Source organism: Mytilus edulis, chromosome 6, assembly GCF_963676685.1.
Source record: "Mytilus edulis chromosome 6, xbMytEdul2.2, whole genome shotgun sequence".
Taxonomy (NCBI): domain Eukaryota; kingdom Metazoa; phylum Mollusca; class Bivalvia; order Mytilida; family Mytilidae; genus Mytilus; species Mytilus edulis.
Window position 1 is genome coordinate 52,094,371 of NC_092349.1, and position 25,242 is coordinate 52,119,612.

The following is a 25,242-nucleotide window of genomic DNA, read 5'->3' on the forward strand; positions in this document are numbered from 1 at the left end:
ATAACTCGTGGTATGGTCGTAGTGAGAACGTGAAGAGCGTAGAAAGATCTTTATAAGCGCAGTGAGGTCGCAGAATAAGCGCGATGAGAACGTGGTTTAATCGTAGCGGGATCGTTATAGAAGCGTAATAAGGACGTAGTAGCATCGTGAAAGCAACGAAAATTAACATTTTCATGCCGCTCATACCGCGACCTCACCACGATCTAAATTTATTTTAGATCGCGGTGAGCGTGGTGCGATCGTGGTCTAGTGGGACTGGGGCTTAACTCATCATTGTGGTAAATATCTTTAAAATATGCCCGACAACCCTCCTTTCTAACCAACATGGTCGACTTTGTCAAAATAGAACAAATGGATCCAATGCTAGTTTTTTTGTATATATTAAAATGTGTAGAATTTAAAAAAGAAAATTCTCTATGACATTTTAACTGTTATACGACTTTTGTAGAATGTATAGCACTAAAATAACTTACTCCATCTTATGTTTTTTTTTCATTTGTTTCTTTTATTTTTAAATCAATCTTAGATAAAGAATAAGTGGAAATAACAAACAGTAGGCCAAATAACAAAGTAAAAATCGAGTGTCGATACCCGTAAATCATTATTTTCACTATAACGCATTGCATGTTTGCCTTATATCATATCGACTATACAAATAGATAGATGGAAACTATAATTACATATGAATTAAGAATCCTTTCTGCTCACTTATTCTCTCAATAGTTTTTGATATTTTTTACCTAGTAAAGTTTTCTTTTTTTCCGTATCGTGTCCACTTCTCGCATATTCTGGTATTCTCTGTTGACATGTATATCATTCATATTGTCATTTTCTATAATCTACTGTTTGAAAAAGTATATGAATTGTTCTTTAAACAACGGAAATTCTTATCCCAATCAGAAAACCTTAGCCGTATTTGGCACTTCCTTTTGGAACTTTGAGTAATCTTTGCTTATTTTGTTTGGATGTCTTTACTATTTTGACATTAGTGTACTGGTGAAGATTGACTGGCCACAAAACCAGATTCAATCCATCATTTTTTTCTAAATAAAATGTCCTGTACCAAGTCCGAAAAATGGCAATTGTTATCTTTTAGTTCGTTTCTCTGTGACTTGCATTGTCAATTGTTGTTTTGTTGCATTTACGTATTTCTGTTGTTTCGTTGTGTTCCTCTTATATTTGGTGTGTTTCCCTTCACATGCTTCAGTTTTAATTTGTTACCCGGATTTGCCCTCTCTTTCAATCGATTTAAGACTTTCGAACAGCGGTATACTACTGATGCCTTTATTTTTTATTCAGAAGACTCTGTTTTCGTGAACGATATTTCAGACAATTGAACACGTAGAAGACTTTTCTAATACTAACACTTAATTTATGTAGAGTTTCCGTAATTTTTATCAGTGTTTAGTTAAGCCTTACGTTTAGTTTAAACATTTTTACTGTTCAAAATGACAAAAGGATCAGACACAAGTTTTACAACTTAGTAACGTCTTCTCTAGTCTTAAGTAACGTATAGAGGTTAATTATAGTACATAAACCATGTATCATATAGAAACAAAATATACCAAAAGATGTGGGGCGCAACTTGATTCCATTTATTGGCAAAATTTAGCATCGCGCAATTGATACATTATCTAAACATTTATTAGCGTAAAAACGGTCTGCCAGAAATTATTTTCAAAAGTCTTTAATGGCTATATTTAAAGTTGTCCGTCGACTTTATTTATTGCTCTATGATGATGGTTTATACTTTTTTGTGTTTCAACCTTTATTATATTTTGGTCAATAACTAAATATTCCTTTGTGCATCCTTTAAATCACGAGTTTTTACTCGTACTTGCGCTGTGCAAATGTCGACGTTCTTAAACGAGTTATCCAGCTTAACGTCACTGCACACGGACATTTTTTGTCGATATAGATTACGAATACATTTCTGATGATTTTAATGAAAAAAAGAAAAATCATTATAAAATAAAACGTGGCAATTCATTTTTATAAAACGTATGAAACTTCTTAATTTAACAATGTTAAACTTAAGGTTTCATATGACTTTGAATTAAAAGAATAAATAGCATATTAAAGTTCAATGAACCATCTCACGATGGTTATTTGAAGCTAAAAACAAGGTCTATTATTTGATATTTAAATCATGTTACTGTCAACTAAATGGTCTGTTCCATGTACAATGAGGTTACTAGTATTTGTATTTATCAATATTAATACTAAAATTGAGAATAGAAATGGGGAATGTGTCAAAGAGACAACAACCCGACCAAATAAAAAACAACAACAGAGGGTCACCAACAGGTCTTCAATGTAGCGAGAAATTCCCGCACCCGGAGGCGTCCTTCAGCTGGCCCCTTAACAAATATATACTAGTCCAGTGATAATGAACGCTATACTAATTTCCAAATTGTACACAAGAAACTAAAATTAAAATAATACAAGACTAACAAAGGCCAGAGGCTCCTGACTTGGGACAGGCACAAAAATGCGGCGGGGTTAAACATGTTTGTGAGATCTCAATCCTCCCCCTATACCTCTAACCAATGTAGAAAAGTAAACGCATAACAATACGCACATTAAAATTCAGTTCAAGAGAAGTCCGGGTCTGATGTCAGAAGATGTAACCAAAGAAAATAAACAAAATGACAATAATACATAAATAACAACGGACTACTAGCAGTTAACTGACATGCCAGCTCCAGACTTCAATTTAACAGACTGAAAGATTATGATTTCATCATATGAACATCAGGCACAATCCTTCCCGTTAGGGGTTTAGTATCATACCATCATAACATATATGAGAAGAACACAACCCGTGTCATGCCAACAATTTTAGAATAAATGTGTTTAGTTCCGATGCAAATTATTTATCATATAAAATAAATTCGATCTCGATTTAGACTTGTCCGTGCTTAATGTCATGTTGTAGTGAGAAAAGACTTGCTGTGGATTTATTTATTTTCGTGGGTATCAATTTTCATATTTCATATATTTGCATATTTGTGGATACTTGATTTCGTAGTTTAGCCAATCTCCGTATACAAAGCCTATTGGAAATATGACATTCGTTGAACATTTGAATTCGCGGTTCACCTGTACCCACAAAACCAACGAAAATTGGTATACAACGAACAAAAATTAATGCACATATTGTGTTCTGTACTTATCCTTTCCTAGGGGTTCGGGGATTTCAACATACCGACATACTTATTTGTTCGGAGGTATTTTTATTTCTATACTAATTTTTTTTGGTCTTAACTACAACTTATTTAAAAGTAAAGTTATGTTTAGGCAGTTCGCTTATCAAAAGTTCAACCCTTCATTCGTATTTTATTACAACTTCATATGTTTTCTTGTCTATACATTTTAACTTTAGGCTCATCAATATTATATGTCCTTGTTTATAGTATAAGAATTAACACTTTTGTAATTTTCAAAATATTGTTATTTTATCTGTCCAGTTCAATAATTTTTATATGGCTTTTCAAAAAACAAAGGCAGAACATTGATTAATTATTTTCTAGTTGAACATTTACATTTCTAAAGTCTTGATTATATTTAGAAACAAGTTTTGTAAAAAAATTCTACGAAAGTCTACTAGTATTTACTCTGCAGTTTATAGATGTGAAACATAATATGTTTGACGCTATACTGAGTTTGGTATTAGAGTAAGTATCCATATAACAATCATAAGTAACTGTATAACGTTTACTTCTAGATATAATACATCACAAGGTAATGAAACAACACAGGGTACTCTAGGAGCTCATTATGACGAAATAGACAGCGTACATTATGATGATAATGGAAGACCGGATCGTATATTAAGCAACATACCACTGGAGACACTATTGTCATCAAACAATCGCAATAATATAGCCAATAATGCTGCCAATAATGATAATTACGACACAGACAATCAACAAGAAATAAGCTTCTATGGTGCCGAAATAAATATAACTGGTACCAACAATGATCCCACGTGGTCGTCTGCTGATGATTTGTATCTTGTGCCATGCCAAAATTACATCAACCTTGAATTAGGCGTCACTCGTGAACACAAAGATAACACAAGAGAACAAGAAGGTCTTGCTGACATATTGTCTACGTCAAACAGTGGAAACAGCGAGACTCAAATAAAAAAGTAAACACCAACATGAAACTCTTTCTACAACAAATATTGAGACGCATTCTTCTGATATTCCATATGAAACATATGGAAAATAGAAATTTTCAATTTCTACATGTAAACGTGTCAATGTTGTAGCACTGTCTGTCAAATTTTTATTGTCCTTCTCAGCTGTTTATATTGCATTTTATGTGTTTCATCCCGCTGTAGGCAACTGGTATTCCGTCTGTCCATACGTCCCATTTTCGTTGTTGCACTCTAACTTAAGTTCATCTCATTTTGAAGCTTAAACCTCAATACTAAGAACCAAGTTTGACATATAGAGTTTAGATTTGAGAAGTAACTTATTTACCGTTCTTGAGTTATTCCCTTTTATAACTTCAAAATTGTAAACTGTGTTGTTTTCATACTCTAACTTTGATTTGCTTCATTCAAATTTTACGAACCTCCAACAGACAGAGTTCGCATTTTGGCAGTTTGTCATTTGACGTTTAAGAGTTATGCCTCTTATTAACTTGGAAAATCTTCAAGCTTGAGCGGAAACATTCGTTTCCTTGGAAATATTCTTCTTTTATTTTATATTACGCTTTATTTGTAGATATTATACATTTGTCATGTGAATAGCAGTTTTATTGTTTGCTTGTGTACAAATATTTTTCTTGCAAAACTTTCTTGTTAAAAAACATAGTGAGACAGTATTTAAAGTATGGATTAAAGAAGTGTTGATTATCATAGTTTGATATAGGTATTAAAAATCGTCCTCTAATTTACATATTATTTGCTCTTTTTTAAAGCATTTGTTTTTGCCATTTTTTTGTTTAGATCTTGACTATTTTTGTTTGTTTGTAAAAATGATCCGAATTCGTGAATATACTTCATTAGCTGTGTATATCAACACTATTTTACTGAAAAACTTTGATGCTCAGAGATTTTTTTCTTACTCGTTTTACCATTCTTGTCGTTGTGAGTCTTCAATCATTGCTTCTTTGAAAATAATGATTACAAAAGATCATATTGTATGTCGATTTGTTTAGACGCATTAAATGTATTAAGATCTAATACTTTTGACCAGCTGCAGTAAAATGCTAACATTCAGGAACAAAACGAAGATCTTAAAAGTTTTGTTATCAAACGTATTTAAAAGAGTCGAGGTGAAATTGTTATCGCGATCTTTAGGGCCTTTGTATGTCATACACATACAAGAGGGACGAACGATACCAGAGGGAGATTCATAATTTTTGTTTTGTAATACAGACGAGAAATATTTCGTTCACAACCGTTTGGTATATTTTCTTATTTTATAAAATTATAAAAGTAATTAAGATTGTGAGAAAAAGGTATGAACGATATACATATATTGTAATTTACTGTATATATGAGGAAATTTTTGTTATGTCGTATTCATTTTGCTGCATTCTCGAATAAAGTACATTTAAATTAAACATGTTAAATTTCTTAGAAGAAAGTATAAAAGGGTTGATAATGTATTTTCTATGTAAATACTCGTCAATGACATTGACTTATTAATTTATGAAAAAAACAGAATTTTAGGTCAACCCCGTCATTCTATGTAAATACTCGTCAATGACATTGACTTATTAATTTATGAATAAAACAGAATTTTAGGTCAACCCCGTCATAATTGACACAACTATAAATAGGTGAAAAAAAGGTTTAAATTATGTTTAACTTTAAAGATAAGGAATTTTGTAGTGTCGTCAGATTGTTGCCTTATTAACACATACATTATCTGGTATTAATCAACTACTGGTCTTCAAAATGACCAAACAGATCAATACGGTATAGAACAAACTAGATGTGTATACTCTATTAATCTTTTCAACAAAGAGCAGCATAAGCTTATTTGAAATAAATAGATTCCATGGCTTGGCTCTACATCTTATGTATACATTCACTTCCATTCAACAGTATGTGTGGATCGATGTAGGTCTTACCATTTTCAATTATTTTCTTTTTTACAATACCACCCTACATAAAAAGATCATGCTATGTGCATGTATATGCGAGGTGTTAAATTATGCAAAATAAATGTATTTCATTTTGATATTTATGGCACGGATGAGTTTTTTATCAAATAAATACAATATATAATGTTTTGTGGTGTTTTTATAATACGCTAGAGGACAGGAAATACAGACATGATTGTCTATTCAAATCGACAGGAAATTGAACTGGAGCGTCATATGTTAATTAACCTTGATGGATTGTTTGAATTGAACAATACCATTTGATTTATTATAAAGTTATCGATATCCTTCCTCTATCTGAAACAATTCAAAAAGTATGAATAGGTCACAGTTTTGATAAGCTATATGTGTATGTACCTACATGTGATTATTAGAAATTATTGGTTAGTACAACAACCTTAACCAAACAGTTCTAAAAAAAACATGTACACAAACATTACAGTACATTACTCAAATGGAAACATGACAGGCACAACATTTACCGGAGTTAAATTATTTTATCCACCAGAAGAAAAAAAAAACAATTTTCCTTTTAGAAACGATCTTTCGTGAAAGAAAACAAACAATAAAAACCCAACACATGACAGCTACCACCATGGTGAGTTCTTTCATGTACTACGGGAAAAAATACATTTAACTGCATTAATTAGTATAATATATCATACATGCAACCATTGCTTTTGGAAGATAAAAGAATTATCACGAGTTCAAATTTATCATTATATACAAGAACTTGTCAAGAAAAGGTAGTATTCGATGTAATGTTTCTACGAGAAACTTTATTTATAACATTTTATCATCAAAACCATGTATATGATATCACTGACCGTCAGTTGATTTCTGAATATTGATATAGGAAGATGTCTCATGAGTGCCAATGAGAAAACTCTCCATTCAAGTCACAATCTATAAAAGTAAACCATTATAGGTCAAGGTACGGTCTCCAAGACGCAGCCTGGATTCATATGTCTGTATGTGCTATAACTACCGATGATTACTTTCAACGAGACAAATAATCAAAACAAACTATTTATGCTTATATTTGGTCATTTATCTCATTAAAACTAAGCACCATTCTTAGGACAATTCTTACAAATAGTGCACAAGTTGCCATGTCAAGCATGACCCACTCATAGTTCGAAAAATCAATAACTGAAGGTATTAGTTAACTGAAATTATGATTGTTCTTACAACATATTTCGCAAAAGACACTGCCTATGCACTGACCAAATATAAAGTCATTCTGTTCGATTGAACTGGAGAAATATATGATGAGATATTGTGCAAATCATTCATCTCAATGAACAACTCAAAGAAACCGACAATCACAAAATACATGTCGAACAGTACTGCAATGTTTTTAACCTTACTTCTCGTCGCTGTTAAATAAAGACGAAATTATTAACCTGAATAAACCGAATCTGTGCGATGCGCTTTTCTGGTTGCACGGTAGTATTTCCTGGCCCATAAGGGATAATGATAGCCTTTTTAGAATTTTTACCACTTTCTAACACTGCAAAAAATTCTACATTCACAGTTAACTGAAGTACTTTCATTTTACTATTCAGAAATGAATTGGAATATGTATCATGACCGTTTACCTTTTTTGCTATTTTTAAAAACCTAAGGCCACTTGTACTTTTAGGTCTTTTATGGTGCAGTGAATAAAAAATTCTCAAAAATTCATTTTCATCTGTATGTAAAATTATTTCATATTTTTCTACACCTGATTCATCCCTCAGTTTGGGAAAGTATGTTCAGTTGATACTGTATTTTTTGTCCAATCACACTGTTTAGATACATTAACCTAAGTAGGGTACACAAAAGAGCAACCTAAATCCTGGAATGCAAATACTACCGTGCCACCTTAAAGATGTACCTTCATCAGGGATTCTCCATCAAATTGTAAAGCTGATAAACAAATATGAAGTCATTCTGTTAAGTAGTACTTATGTGACAAAAATTCATTTGATATATGGAAATATTCAAAGTATCAGCAAACAGAAAATAATTGACTGACAGACGCAAAAAAAAATCTCACACACTACTACAAATCACTTTCGTTATACTAATTTAGTTTAAAGTAATTATGTTCAGCATTATCTGAAAAAGGTTTGGTACATGACTGAACGTGATAATGAAAGGACGCACGCACAAAGCAAATAGTGAAAATAATAATATGTATCCATGTTCGGCATTTATTTTTCTTTGTGCACAAAGTATGGAATTATCCTTTTCGTTATTTTCTACAACGAATTACTTTCTATGTTTAAAATTTTAATGCATTACAGATTTCGTGGAAAAGAAACTTGCCCCAGATTAGATTAAGATTAAGTCGAATTCATTATTCATTTGAAAAAAAAAATAATAATATTTGAATGAACCTTTAGTTTGTCCTTAGTGCTCGCCGTCGTCGTACTTTATTTGACTGTTTTAGACTATTTTGATTAGTGCAACTCTGATAATTTGTTTGTAAGCAAAACCTCGTTAGAACATACAACATACTTATACTGATATCTTTGACGGTTTAGTATCAAATATTTTGATTCCTCCCTTGTATTGTGTTTTTTTTATTGCCATAGCGTTGTCAAGTGTCTTCGATCGAATGATTTAATAAGTTGACTATACATATCTACCGCTTCTCTTTTTCTGTTATATATTTAGCGGTTCTAGAGGGGAACAAAAGTAACGTGTAATAGTATTTAGGCTATATAATAGAATTCCGCTCAGTAAATTTTATATTTCACAACTTCAACTGTTTTTACTTGATTATAAACTATGATAAATTAATTATGATATTATCGACAGTATGTATATGTTAAGGTCAATTAATATTTCCATTAAAATCATTACTTTTACGTACCATCGATTTTATTGTTCTAAAAGGGTTTGTTTTTTATTTAAAACACCATTAAATCATTGTGTTAGATTGTTGTAGATAAGCATAACAAACTGATTTCACAAATTTCTCTAAATGATGATTTTTAATAATTGGGAAAGTAATGTTATCTCCCATTGGATAGGTTTTGTTATACATATGTAATTATACTCATAAACATTCATATATCGTTACAAGATCTATTTAGTGAATGCACGGTGTCCATACCATGTCAAAGTATGTGATGTATAGGAAACGGGGTTTTTGTACACCTGTTATACTGCATTTGATTCAATATAAACCACAAATTAACAGTCACGCCTGGTATAGTAATAAATGTATTCATAATTATATGCTAAAACTTCAAATGAAATTCTTCAGATATGCTTGAAAACAATGTTTGTTTAAGCAGGTGTAAACAAACAAAAAAAATGGATTTCCTCACAGATATCTCAAAGGTGGATGTGTTTACATAACTGGTATTACTAGTGAGGCGGCTTAGTACCTAAATTTGACAAAATCATGCAAATGGTGATGGAAGTATAGGATTTGGCACATACATTCTTTAGGATGTACTATCATATTAGAGGGGTAGTCAAGATCGATATGTTTGACCAATGTTGTCATGACAATTCAATATCAAAACAAAATCAGTGTTTGTTATCTGTTGTAGTTAAATACAAATCAAGTCATCAATGGTGTCTGTTCGTCAATTCTGATATTTGGTAAATTAAATCAAGTGATTAATTTGATCAGATGATATATTCAATAATCAATTGAATTTCCTCATATTTAACACCAGAATAACAGTGAACTCTATTAAGACGACAGTAGTTAATCGATGTCCATATCGAAAATTGATTAGAAAGGGTATAATTTGATAAAGTCCTCAACTGCATTCTTAAGTTTTCCAATCGAAAATCAGACATATTGTTTCATCGGCTACAAACTGTCTTATTTGACAATTGTTAAAGGTGTCGAGGTATCTAGTTATAACATGACCAGTAGGGAAATATTTGTTTGGGTACGATGAGCAGGGTTTGGATGATTGGAGTTCATATCCCTGATGATTAAGTTCTGATATACTCTCTTGTTGTTGAAAATCATAGTGGAATAAGTTTGTTGTGTTGTTGTGTTGTTATGTTTTCATGTCCGTTTCTGTAGCGGCGTTCTAAAATTAAATGAACGTAATCCTTCGCAATCGAACTTAGTCTCAAAACGGTAGTTTTGTATCGTGGTCAATTTTGTTGCGCTTCTTAAAATTAAAGATAGATGATTTGTTTAAGATGATCAGGGCAGACCTTTTTAATGATTTTTGACCAACAACAACGAATACAATGTATGTCGAAAATGATAAATATTTACATTCAATGTTTAGATATGACACTTATAGATAAACATTAACGTATATTACATAAAATGACTAGGTATATAACTCAAGTAAGATGATACAATGTGAAAGATCGAAAAAGATATTCAAATATGGTCTTAGGAAAAGATAAACATTCATAATTCACAAAGTTGAAAAGTCATTTTCTATCAGCGTTAAACTCTTGTCATTTTTGGAGGCCTCGAAGGTTCGTTTGTAGAGCTATTCTCTGTAATAGATGAATTACGAAGCTGTATTTCTATTAACTTTTAAGAACTCTTCAATTTATTTATGTACATGCATATTTGACGTCATGTCGATTGAAAACAATTTGTGTACAATCAAGGAGCTCAAAATATTATTACATGTGATTAAAGGGATTTTGCTACCCCTCTGTGTAAATATTAAGGGTTATATGTCTTTCCTTGCATATAGACAAGTTGTTAATAAATCATTCCGTTGCACGTGATTGTTTATTCAATACAATTATTATGATATACGTACTATAGGTGAAGTATAGTCATTGTTTACTGCTAACAACTTCTTTACTAAAACATTGCACAATGACTGCTAGCAATACATGTGTATGCTTAAGCATTCTTGGTGTATGACACAGATGCATATTTCAACTTTTTCTATGACTTGAATGTAAGCATGGATGATAAAATATGATAGTGTGCCTTTGGCCTGTTTTCTGCTGCTCTTTGATCGGGACGTTGTCTCTTTGACACATTCCTCGTTTCCATTTTTAATTCTATTCAAATATAATACACGTATATAATCCAGAATTTAAAACCCAGTTTTGTGATTTACCGTTACTTGTATTGTAGTCCTGTCATGTAATATTGTCATTTTAATGTTATATAATTAACATTGCTATAAAAGCGGGAGATTTGGCATGCCACAAAAACAGATCCAACCCACAAATTTGTTTCTTAAAAAGTCCTGTACCATTGTTGTATTACAGTTCGTGTCTGTGTGTATTTCATTTCAATGTTGTGTTTCTGTTGGTTCTCCACTTATATCATGTGTGTTTCCCTCCGTTTTAGTTTGTAAACGGAATTTGGTTTTTTTTCTCAATCAATTAATAACTTGTGAACAGCGGTATTCTATTGTTGCCTTTATTTATCATTCAACTCTTAACTTTTATAAATGTCTACATATAACAGAACGTTAATAATTGATACGTCACTATGGAAATGTAACGTTGAAAGGTTGATATCGAACTTAGCTGGTCTACACACACACACGCACACACACACACACACACACACACACACTGTTTATTCAGAATAAACAAATAATGTACCAACTACAATTGTCTTATATGCAATTTGATATTATCTTGACAGTCAGTAAAAAAATGTCATTAAATGTCGTGTGGAATAGCTTTAACTTCATATTTTTAACAGAGCAATGTACAAAATCAAAAAAGTGTTTTCAAGTTCAAATTTTCCTCTGAATTTTTATCAAAACAGGGCCATGTTCAATAAGTCTTCATATAAGATGAAAGGTGTATCTGCACTGAGCTCAAATTTTGTGCCAGTGTTTATTTGTAGTTTCTATCTCAAAAAACTTATTAAACCTTTCCTTAGCTAAGATACAATATAAATTTCTTGATTGATATTATCAATGACCGGTAGTCTTCAGTCAAATATCATATTTATAATAAGAGCAAAGAAACATAATTTTCCATTCAAGTGGGTTTTATTTCTCAGAGGGTATCACCAGCCCAGTAGTCAACACTTATGTGTTGACTGAAGTTATCATTGATATGTTCATAATTGTAAATTAACTGCAAAACTTTGAAATTTTGAAAAACTAAGGTTTTTCTACCTCAGTAATAGATTACTTTAGCTGTATTTTGGCAAAACTTTTAGGGCTTTTTGTTCCTCAATGCTCTTAAACCTCGTACGTTATTTTGCCCTGTAAACATTTTTTGATTCCAACGTCACTGATGAGTCTTTTGGAGGCGTAATATAAGATTAATCCTGGTATCTATGATGAGTTTGTTTCATATTTTGACTTGCATCAAGAAGTTGAAATTGTCGGGTGAAAACAAAACTTTACGACAAAAGAGATGATTTCAGTTTTCAAATTGTGAACTATTCATTTCTATGAAGCAACATTCCATCAAAGCCTTCATACGGAGTATACATATCCCAGAAGATACGATATGCAAGGGCTTTTATGTTCCATCATGATTTCCTTGATAGAGAGGTGCTGCTCTCAAGGCAGATACTCAATCAAGAGTTTGAAGCTATCATCCCTTCATCAATTTTATGGAAGCCATCACGAGTTGGTTGACCGCTTTGAAATATTATCCGTTACAAAGATGACAGCGGGTATGATCATAAAGTTGGCCAAACAAACAATATATTTATAAGGAATGAAAATAAAGATATACATGTTCATTGTAATCATAAATGTTAATGAATTTTATTATAATGTAAAAGGTGTACGGTAAAAAAGACCTTTTACAATACCGTCCTCGTTCCCAGAATGTGACCTGCTGATTTAAACTTATCCCTTCAAGGTGTGGGGGGTTCGTGTTGCTCAGTCTTTAGTTTTCTGAATTTTAGTCTAAATGACACGTCCATTAACAACTATAGGTCATCGTATGCCCTTCAAATATGAGCAAAGCAAATTTCGCATAGTCAACGAAAAATGCCACGAAATGACAAATGTAAAACAATTCAAACGAGAAAACTAACGGTTAATGTATGTACAAAAAATAAGCAAAAAACAAATATGTGTACGTTTATTGTTTTGAAAACATTTATTTCAAAAGTTACGTTGGCATATGTCTTATATCGGATGTACATATGAATTAAATACAGATACATATAACATATGATTTAATGATACACTGCAGAAATACATAATATACATGACTATATATTATATTCACGATAAACTTTAAATGAAACCTGTTTCGGGCCCTATTTACTGTAAATTCAGAAATTATTGCGAGGTTTTTGTCGAATAATGCGACAGAGTTGTAAACACAATAAGTAAATAATTTCTGAATTTACAGTATTACACGGTGGCCCTCATCAGTGGTCACCGTGTAATGTAAGAGGACCAGACAGAAATTAAAGATGATATGAATGCGGTATTATAAAGTGCTGTTTCTTGTACCCGCCATGTACTGAAAGAAAAATTTCTTTGAAATATTATCTTATTTACATTGATAATCAATTAATAAAATACATTAATCTTACAATTGAGAATTTTTCATTAATGTCAGTATAATGTATTGTTTGGCCATACGACTACACCGGGTCGAACTTCTTCAATGTATTTAAGAAAAAAATAGTCATGATTTTTTTCTTCAATTTTGGCTAAAGAGAATTAAGAGATAACTGTATTGTATTTGAAGCTTTAAGGACGTCCATCGGTAGTTTTACTGTCGCAAATTTAGTTTACCTGGCGACGCGGAGCGGAGACAGGTAAACGGGTATTTGCGACAGTAAAACTACCGATGGACGTCCGCAAAGCTTAAAATACAATACAGTTATCTCTATTCTAATGCAAAACAAGTTTATAATTAAATTTCAATCATTAGTTCAGTATAAAATGTTCATTAAAGAAAATTCCGCGAAAAGATGTTATGTTCTTTGGTCCCTACACTAGGTGACGTCATAGGTATGCTTCCGGCGTCAAACATAAACACCGGCCGTTTTCTGGCTTCTGTGCCGCTTCAGAATGTAATAAAATTTGATAAAAAGAAGATTTTTAGGCGCAACAAGTGAGTTTTTTGTTTATTATTGTAGAAATAACATTCCGAACTTCAAAAAGTCGGCTTCCTTAGTTACAGACAAGGAGATAGAAAATTTTACGCTTGCTGTTATCCAATCAGAACAATTGTTACAAAATAATTGCATTAGAATATTCATTGCTTTACCTGATAATCAAATAAAAACTATTCAAGTCCTTTATTTGTAATTTTCACCATCATGCATATACTAATTAACTTTTTTTCAAAAAACCTACTTATAGAAAATCGAAAGAATATTAATATTCATGAACTATTCTCATCTTGTACACCGAAAGACAAAATTGTGTATCTCACTAATATAGACGTACAGCTGCAGATATTAAAGTGATATACGGAATGACTTACACATTTTCAGATTTATTGATTGAGATTTTGTCATACATAGGAATAAATCTATATATTTTAATATTCCTGCCTTTGTTTTCTCAACAGTTTGTTCTATTTTCATTTCTTTCTCGATGTGAGTCAGAAATAAGTTTCTGTTCACAACAAATGATTGGTTGAAATTAAACTATGCCGCAAAATTGTCTTCTGAATTTTCTGTTGCGACGTCATTAAAAAAGCGACTATTGATATAAAAAAAAAACCACTTTCTGTCGATCTTTAAAAACGACAGATAAAAATAATTACAGAAATAGATTTCACCACTTTTACTCGGGAATTATCTCAATATTAGAATTTAACTGTCTCGAGTAGGGAAATATCATAACACACTTTTTGCAGTGTTGGAATCTATGTTGTTATAATTCGTTTTTTATTGGGTTTGTGCGATCACGAATTGATTTAACTTTGTGTAATTCTATCAATTTCTAATTTCTATCTTACTTGATGTTTGCTTTACGTCGAAGCAGCGACTAAATGCTAATTTTTATAGTACTTCAAGACCAATGTGTGCAATTTTGTGCCATTGCAGTTCTCAGGACTAAATCTATTAAGGGGTAGTCAAAATGAAAAATTTAATTAATACCGATCATTTATCATATTGCAGAGACACCCTTCTTTTGTTAAAAGACAACGGTCGGCTCTAGATAAATTGTGATTTTACGGGGTTACTGTAATATTTGCGGAAACCTCTCATCCGCTTTTATATCCATGTTGTAATTAATTGTATTCAATTTCTTCTTTTATTCACATGCATACAACACTACACAGAAATCAACAAAACAGAATAATTAGATATATAAATGATATCACTAAATTCTTAACATTATAATATGTGTACTTACTCTTCCTTAAGCATAAAAAAACTATTGTGATCAATAATACAATAGTAATGATCCCAAGGCTTAATCCCAGCCACATGAAATTATCCGTTGAACGGTTCACACTTTTGACGTCTGAAATTATATATTGTAAGCAAAATAAAAGAATTATTTATTAACCGCTGACAATATATCTGCAAGTTTTTATTTCCGTGAATATTTAAACTTTAAACACAAGCAATATATATAATGTCTGTTTAGAAAATCTGCAGTGTACAATGTAACGAGTAGTTGATATTTCCACTACAAACCATTAAAGTCTGAAATGGCCTATATCTGTACTCGACTGTACTGATTTTTACTCGACCAGTCTGAATTGGTCTGACTTTTACTTGACATTACTAGACCCCAGTCTGAACCATACTTGACTGTACTGAATCGTACTTGACCCTTATCTTTGCCGTTGAAAATAGTCTGAACTATTACTCGACCAGTCTGAAACAGTCTTAACCCATTCTCGACATGTACTCAACCTATTTTTCTAGTCTAAACTATACTTAATCAAAGGTCTGAACAATACTCGACCAGTCTGAACCATACTAGATCAAAACACATGTACTTTTTTAACTGTTAAAATTAATTTCTTTTTAACTGACATGTATAATAACAGCCAACAAAATTTATAAAAAAAATTAAACCTTATAAAAGAAATATATCTCTTATTATATTTAGGATAATAAAAAATATTGTATATAACTTGTATCAAAAAGGGATAAAATTAAATAAATAAATAAAATTGTTTTTCTGATTAGTGGTGAAATATAAATCATAACCTCTGCTTGGGGGCAAACTCATAAATAAGATCACACCTGGAAAGAGGTATTAAATTTTAAATAACATTGATTCAAAATTGCAACATCCTGTTTAAATTAAATATCAAGGCCTTTCGAATATACATGTATGTACTAGATAAGTAATACACGAATTTAAGAAAATAGGGCTTTCTTTTCACCTGTAAAACACACATGTACTGAGGTAATTAGAACATATTAAAGTGCTTTATGTATGCCATGTTAACTTGACACAAAAATACTTAAATTAATTGAAATTTTTTTTTACTGTTACTTTGGAATACATTTCCTTTTTTAAAAAGGTTATCAAGGATTGCTATGGAAGTTCTATTATCATGATTATATTAAATTCTTGGTTTAATAAAACAAAACATTTCAGCTCTCATTTTTTTTTTTAAATTTATTAAGTTGTTTTATATACTATTTTATATATATCGTCATAAAAAAAACATTCACTGCATTATTACCTGAACTCAACTGACACCATAAATCTATACTAGGCTTAAGTCAATGGTGAAAATAGTCCAGTTACCATAAAATACTTCCGGAATATTCATAAAATTTTGAATAGTATTGAAAATATTAGTCACAATTCATTTTTTTAGATTATTTAACCAGCTTGTTTTATTTATATTTTAAAAGTTGATATATATTATTATGTAAGTGTTGATAAATATTGAGTTGAAGTTATATTATGATTGATTATTGTGAAATTTTAATTTCAATACTGTATTGAATACATTTTTAATTTCAAGTTGTTGTTCAAATTTCATTTTTATTAAAAAAAATTCCTAAAGTGATAAAATTCAGTTGATAGATACAAAGAATAGATCTAGGTTGGTTAAGACTTGGTCGAGTATGGTTCAGACTAGCTCGAGTATGGTTCAGACTAGGTCGAGTACGGTTCAGACTAGGTCGAGTACGGTTCAGACTCGTATAAAATGGTTAAGTTCTGGTCAAGTACACATTCAGACTGTTAAGTATGGTTCAGACTACAGTCGAGTATTATCAAGTAAATCTCAGACGAATTCAGACTGGTCGAGTAAACATAAGTACAGTCGAGTACAGATATAGGCCATTTCAGACTTTTAATGGTTTGTAGTGTTCTGATTTGATAATGGAGCTCTTGTCAAAACATTTTTTTTTCTAATTTTTGCTATAATTTTTTTCCCGTCAAATTAGAAGTTGTGTTAATTAACACGATAATTGATTTTGGTGAAATCGATTCGTCGTACAAAGTATTTACAGATTGAGCCATCAAGATATTGGTATACCATTTATACAATTTGAAAAAATATCAAACCTGTGCATGATTTGGTGTCCAAAATAAGAAAGTCTTTTGATGGTTTAACCTGGCACTTTACGTTGAAAGAACAATCAAGTTCACTTTGATCAACGTCTAATGCAGCTGTTATTTTAACAGTGTAAAGTTCAGACACTTCCTTGTTAGATTTAACGGATTCCACTATCTTTACTGATGCATAAGATTCCTTGGCCTATAATTATATTTATAGAATATATAAGTGTTTTGCATGTTAATAAAGAATATAAGAGAATGTGTCTATGTTCTTAGATGTATGAATATCAATTTTTAATCACAAGTTTATAACTTGGAAATATTAGGCTAGGCTTGGTGCTTTTGTTAACGGGTAAAATATCAGAGAAAAATTGCCTGCAAAACTTCTTTACAAATTTAAATATAGTTCCTTTTCATTTAAACTTCATCGTTGTTCAATCACATCTGAAAATGTTGTTCATGAAGTCAACAGCAAAAACGCACATTTAACCTTTCTGATGCTCTTTATTTTTTTTTATATAGAATTTCATAACTTTTGATTGATAAAGGTATGTCTACGAATGTCGTTTCAACTCCAAAAAGCACAGTGTGCACAGTGTTAACACTTCTATGTTATTTTTATGCAGCCTCTATAAACTCACTCATAAAGAAAATTGAAAACAGTACCACGACTTAACTAGATACCTTGAGTATAACGGACATTGTTTGATTTTGTTGATTAAGATTACATGATATAACATCCACTAAACGATGTCTAACAAGTGATTATTTATTGCAACTTTAAAGAGGAAATGTAACAGGTGTTGAAAAATCTTTGCCAATGAACAACACACAAAACTATAATACTAAGAACATCAACAGATCACTGTAAGGACGTTGCAAATGCGCAAAGGCAATGCTGTATACTAGTAGCAATTTATAAAAGATATAAGTAAATTCAGACAACGATTCATACTTCAACAATCGATGACAATATACCAATTGGCAACTAACGACGTCTACATGATAAACAGTTCCTGGCTCAGGACAGACACATTAATAATACAACGGGGTAAACAATGTCAGTGATCAATCAATCTAATTATCCCCACCCTGGTCAAGTCACCCCTTATCTATGACATCGGTTTGTTAACTATACCTTGTATACGATAGAACAGATTGGTATTGGGTAAACTTTCATCTCAATGTTTACAATGTATCTATCGTCTTTACGATTACTTGAATCTTTGACATCACCATCTAAAATAATAATTATTTATAAATGCTATTTACTTATATTTTTGAAATATATAGCTACAAATGTAGTCTAAATATCAGCCCAACAGGGTTACACAATTTATATTGAGTTCATTCATTTATTTATGTTTGTTCCTGTTATTCTTCGCTAAAATACCGACGAAGTGTTCATATCTAATTTGATAAATATTTACAAATGCAGGTTACTTTTTGTTTTAAAGGAATAAAACAATTTTGCAAAATATTTGAAAATTCGCATGAAGATGACGGTAAAGTGATAATCACTGATTATTCAAAATACTCACCAAAATACCTATGATCATGATTAAAATGATAATAAGTAGTTTATTATATTGCAATATGTGTTATCATATTTGAAAGAGTTTATGCACAACAAATTCAGGAATTATTTCTTGGTTTTAGTGCAATTCAACTTCAACACCAATATACTTACAAACGGTATCAAGGTCGTCTAGCTTTAACATTTTTGTAAATTTCTCGAATCCACATGCACAAGTATATTTACAGTTTACGTCGGAAACGTTGAATTCTTTGATTGTTAAACTAGAGTTGAATGAAGATTTAGACGATTGCATTTCATATTTTGTTGGATTTGTTGAAATATCATCATAACATAAAAGGTCGTTACTTCTCCCGCCGTACCATGTCTTCCTTGTGTTCTGTGCACACTCATATGCATCGCAACTCAATGTTGCTTTATCGCCAATCTTTATAGGTTTGTTAATGACGCTCCATTTTACTACAAAAAAATAAAAAAATATTGTAGAGTTTCAAATTCATTACCCGTCAAAAAGATGTTAGCAAGGCAATGATTTCCCAACAACATACAATTATTCCAAATAAAATCTAATTGCATTTTATCCTTAAATAAAGTAACACACTTCTTATTCTGTACTACGAAACATTTTATTCAAGTGTACTGACACTAGATGTGGACTTTTTAATGCTTCATTAGTTTTTTGGTATTTTGTTTATTTTTTTTTTACATACAGACAGAATACATCATGTACAGTTTTAAGTATGGACTTTAAGATATTTCTTTTTAAGTAATATTACATCAAGTCTAAATTGAACTTTTTTTACTAGTAATATTTGAATCGCCTAGAACAGATTTTAATGGGAACCATTTTATGTCTACATATGGTTTTGGCGTAGGCGGTAGGTCGTATGTTGTTCTATCCTTATACATTACTAGAACACACACGCAATATCGAAGGTCCGTGACTGAATAAAAGTATATAACTATGTGTAAGCCTTATTTTAGCCTGGATTTTTAGTATTGGTAATGTCGTCTGATAAAGACATGCTGATTATAAAAGAGGAACGAACAATACCAGAGGGACGGTCAAACTCATGAATCGAAAATAAACTGACAACGCCATGGCTAAAAATGAAAAAGACAAACTGACAAACAACAGTACACATGACACAAAATAGAAAACTAAAGAATAAGGAACACGAACCCCATCAAAAACTAGGGGTGAATTCAGGTGCTCCGGAAGGGTTAGCAGATCCCACTCCACATGTGGCACCCGTCGTGTTGCTAATGAATAACAAATCCGGTAAATAGTTTAATTCGGTAGGTCAAATGCATGAAAGGGAAGGGGATTGTAGTTACGACGTAAAGAACATATCCGATATCATTTGTGAAACGGTCAATCATAAAGGTCAACCAACTCATGATGGCGTCCGTAAAATTTACGAAGGGATGATTTCAACTTCACCATTTGGAACTCTTTGTTTAATAGCTTCCTTGTGAGCAGCAACCCTCTATCAAGAAAAGCATGATAGGAAATGCAAGCACGGGAATATTGTATCAATTGGGAGATATATACACCGTATGCAGGTGCTGCTGGAATGTTGCTACTTAGAAATGGAAAGTTCACAATTGGAAAGCTGAAATCATCTCTTTTGTCGTAAAGTTTTGTTTTAAACCGACCCTCATTGTCAATTTCTAGATGTAAGTCAAGATATGAGGCCGATTTAACTGTATCTGTAGTATCCTTTATCTCTAGTTCGATGGGATAGCTGCGTTCCACATAGTTACCAAATTTTGAATTATTTAGGGAAAGAACATAATCTATATAGCGGGAAGTAGAGTTAAAGGATATCGCTAACTTCTTATCTTTCTTCAAAAGAAGTTCCTGTCAGCTTCATAATAATACAGAAAAAAGTCGACAAGAAGAGGGGCACAATTTGTTCCCATTGGAATGCCGACAGTCTGTTGAAAAACACGTCCTCCGAATGTATTAGATGTACAGCAATTAAAAATCTTTCTGTTTGAACCCGTCGACCTGGAACTCAATTATTGATAATATTAATTATTTGGATAACAAAGGGGTATGGAATTGAGTAATCTTTAATCAACAGCATTATTCTTTATCAGTTATAAATAAAGTTGAATTCTTTGATTTGTCGTTTTTACGTGATGCCGGCTAACAAATTGGAAACTGTATATATACTCCTTATTTTAAGTCTTACATTTGTAGCATTCGTATTATCATCTTATAAGGACATGCTGATTAAAATACTACACAAGGGAACAATGTGACAATCAATTTATTAGTGTCAATCCTGTAATTATGACCCGTGTAGATAGCAAATCCTAGAAACACCGTTGATCGGTGCGCCTGTCTTATGCTGAGCGTACAGATAAGGTTATAGGTAACAGGTGAATATACTATTGATATTGGTATCGGATTGGACCCTGAACTTGTTTATAATTGAAACATATTAATTATGTGAAAAACCAAAACGACCGCCTCGAATGGTGTAATTTCTAATCAACACCATTGTTCTTAATCAGCTATATACAAAGTTGAATTTTTTGATTTGTCGTTTTTATCCCATGACAGCTAACAAATTTGACCTCGTTATTTTAGTATTAAAAATATCAAATATGCAGTCCAACCTTTCACAGAAGGGTTTACCCCTGACTTTGTACAGCTTTTAATTTAATGTTCTAAAATCAACAATTGCTTTTGAATGCATTTTTATATGTCAACATTTCCACCAATACAAAAAAACACATCCCTTGCACCTATCTGTTTCAAGTTTAATCAACCCTATAATAATAAGATTTAAAGTGCAACTCAAATACTTCTACTCAATACACATTCTCAAAAGGTAACTAATGAACATTATTTGGTATCGGTGCAAAAAGTCACATTTCTGTTTCTGTTAAACAACATTTATAATGAAAGGAGTTTAGCATATATTTCTATGTAATAAGTTCAGCATCTCCAAATTTAATACATATATTCGCATATTCAAATAAAAAGTTGGAAGAAAGATACGTTAGATTTTCCACACTTACACTTTTACCCTTTTAGGATTTATTTCATAATCCTAGGAAACGGAGATAACTTTTTATGTATCTAAGTTACTGTAGATATATACTTCACATAAAATTCAGCGTCACAATATCTTTTCGACTAGTTGTCAGTAACTGCGAGTACTCCAATATATGAACCTTGTGTTTTTAATGTTATTAGGGAGGTATAAGTACACTGTCACATCCGGTCTGCTTTTTTAGATGTTTTTTTTTTCCTGTTGAGTTGAGCCTTTTTAACTGGCTATTAAAGGTTTTGAGTCTGATGTTGTGCTGTACCACAACTGTTACAGGTTAAGTGATAGTTGTGCGCTAACAAACATGTTTAACCTTGCCTCATTCTGTATATGCCTGTCATAAGTCATGATCCTGTAGGACCGTGGTTATCGTTGGTTCTTGTCTGTCATATTTGTTATGTTTATTGATTTGTCATGAATTAGTTTTCATAATTGGATTGTTTCATATTTTTCACGTCGGAGCCTTTTATAGACGACTAAACGGTATATGTTGTTTTTTTCATTGTTGATAGCCATATGACTGCAATATTTTGCTAACATCGACTGCATTTGAATTGTTGTCTCATTGATAATCATACCACATTTCCTTATTGTTATATAGTCAGTGTATATCGTTACAAAAATAGGAAAAGTGTGAAGTAAAATGATGATAATATATAAGGATAACGATTCATGCTATAACAAGGGGCAACTATTGTAAGCAGTAGCCATGCATTGTACATTATGTTATGCTTTGTGCAAACACAGGCGATGTTAGATTTAATACCACGTCATTGTAAAAAGGCGAATTTGATAACACTTTATGACTTACGCAATAGCGCTTGTTCTACTTAATTATAATTATAAGTTATTTCCTCTTTTTGGTGGAAAGAACTATTGATTTTGTTCTGACTTTTACTATATTTTTCCTTCAATTTTTTTCTCTGTTGTTCGTTTTACAAATTGTCGCCTCGATATTTAGTACATGATACAAACAGTTTTTACGCGTTTGAACTTTACCTGTTTTACCAATACTTTGCTTGTAAAAGTTTTTTCAACGAATACTTTTTTCATTGTGATCGTCACTCTTTTTATCTACACGGGATGTCAAAATAAATTTTGACGGGAGCTATCAAGAGACTACTGAAGAAAGTGATATAAGTGACATGTAATAATAACTAATAAACAAAAAGTGATAGAAAATCTAAAATTAGCTGCGTGATAATATAATTTGTTAACTATATCATAGAGAACTATGGGCCTTTGATATGAGGTCCTTTGACCTATAATTTTTATATTGAGTTCAAGTTCAAATGTAAATTTGACGTTTTAGATTTTGATCTTTGCTTCAAAATCAAAGTTAAATCTGAAAAAGCTATTTCGTATTTTGTCTTAGATTGGTAAATATACAACATTGAAAGGTCAATCGATAGTGATATTCTGTAAATCGGAAATAGTATTTTCACGTAAAATTTACTTAAAAAATAATTTGGGAATGGAAAGTAACTTCTTAACTCTATTTAAATTTAGCAAAAGAAAATAAAAACCATATATTTTTGGAATCAGTGTACATAAAACAACCATCCGACAGCAGAATTGTCAATTTATTTGACTAACGGTTTTAACTTAAGACTAAAACACACTGCTATACAATTGCTTTGTTATTATCTCAAGAATAAAATTAATGTGCTTCTTGTGTATGAAAATGGACATTGAGAATGTGCAATAGCCACACGTCATTCTGATACATTTACTATTGAATACTGAACCAATGGTCTTATACCAATAATAGTTGTTATGCTCATGAAAAGAATGGTTTTCAGCAAATTCAGGGTTTTGTGGTCAAGTTAAGGTTTACACGTGATAAATAAGCCAATCCAGATGGATGTAGCAATCACATATTTCGAAATGAAGTGCTCTTTGAGGAAATCTTTTCTGCCACATTTTCAAGAGCATATTTCATTCAACTAAAGTGCCTCCCTGAAATATTATCTTGTTTCGAACTTAATATTTTCCTAGATTTCAATCTTATCAACCCAACTCCCTACTTGAAAATTACGTCCTTTTTGGGGAAATCTTTTCAGTCACATTACTAAGAGCATATTTCATTCAACTGATGAGCCTTCCCGAAATATAATCTTGTTTTGATCTTAATATTTTCATAGATTTCGCTCTGATTAACCCAAATCCCTACTTTCTTTTTCTTCTTCACTGTGTCTCCTATTTTCAAAATCCATCTACTTATATCTATTTCAATCATATTTAGTCCTTTCAAAGAGGCATCCCAATAAATAAATCACTGATTTAATCATAAAAAAGGAAATGTGGTATGACTGCTAAGATAAATCTATTCAGAGTGCAAATGACGGATATATCTGCTTCATTCAAAGTGTCATCATAGTTGGAAAGCATCTAAATTCAAGCCCAATTCGATCTATTCTTTAGACATTTAAGTCATAATTTTCCAAACAAATGACTTTATGTTTATCACATCGGATTTATCATCAAATACTTTTTTCTCCAGAATTATATGCACAACTTCGGAATCAGTGAAGCAAAGGAAATACAATATGCATCATGGTTACTAACTAGAAGATTCACAGTGACAAACAAATGCAGCGAGACAGATGAAACGAATAAGATTTATGAGCCGCTTCATTCCAACCTACAAAACATATAAACAATTCAATAAACTTTACAAGAAGTACATTACTTTTCAATTTAATTTATGATTATTTAGATGAAAAGTCGTATGATTAATGCTCATTCATGTTCAATATTATTTTACTAAGCATATTTTTATTTCATTATTTTGTACATATATATTTCCCTCAAACAGGCAAAAAACATCACATCATACAAGATACAAAACGAAAATCACCATTTTGATAGCATATGAGAATTGAGTTATGTCTCTTTATCTATAGGGCTATACTATCAAACATCGAGGATTCATATTTAAATTTAAATTTCAATTGGTACTGAAAAAGCTATCCGGCATTTCCAAATAACATCTAATAATTTTCTTTTTATTTGAAAGCCTTTATCAGGAAAAAAACATATGAAACAAACAACATGTTATAGTTTACTAAAAAAAAAACGGATAGCAATCCCTTACGAAAACCAATTAAAATTAAAATGTCATTTGTTCTTG

At 31.4% G+C, this 25,242-nt stretch overlaps 1 protein-coding gene across 1 annotated transcript; it reads right to left on the reverse strand.

The window, feature by feature from the left end:
• Positions 1-11,008: 11,008 nt before the first annotated feature.
• On the reverse strand, positions 11,009-24,784 carry LOC139526472 (uncharacterized). Its single transcript, XM_071321621.1, has 6 exons — positions 24,678-24,784; positions 19,195-19,500; positions 18,643-18,743; positions 17,511-17,703; positions 15,381-15,491; positions 11,009-11,127 (listed from the first exon to the last, which is right to left on the reverse strand). The coding sequence occupies exons 1-6, from the start codon at positions 24,745-24,747 to the stop codon at positions 11,009-11,011; spliced, it is 900 nt and encodes a 299-aa protein (XP_071177722.1). The 5' UTR covers positions 24,748-24,784.
• Between the last annotated feature and the right edge of the window lie 458 nt (positions 24,785-25,242).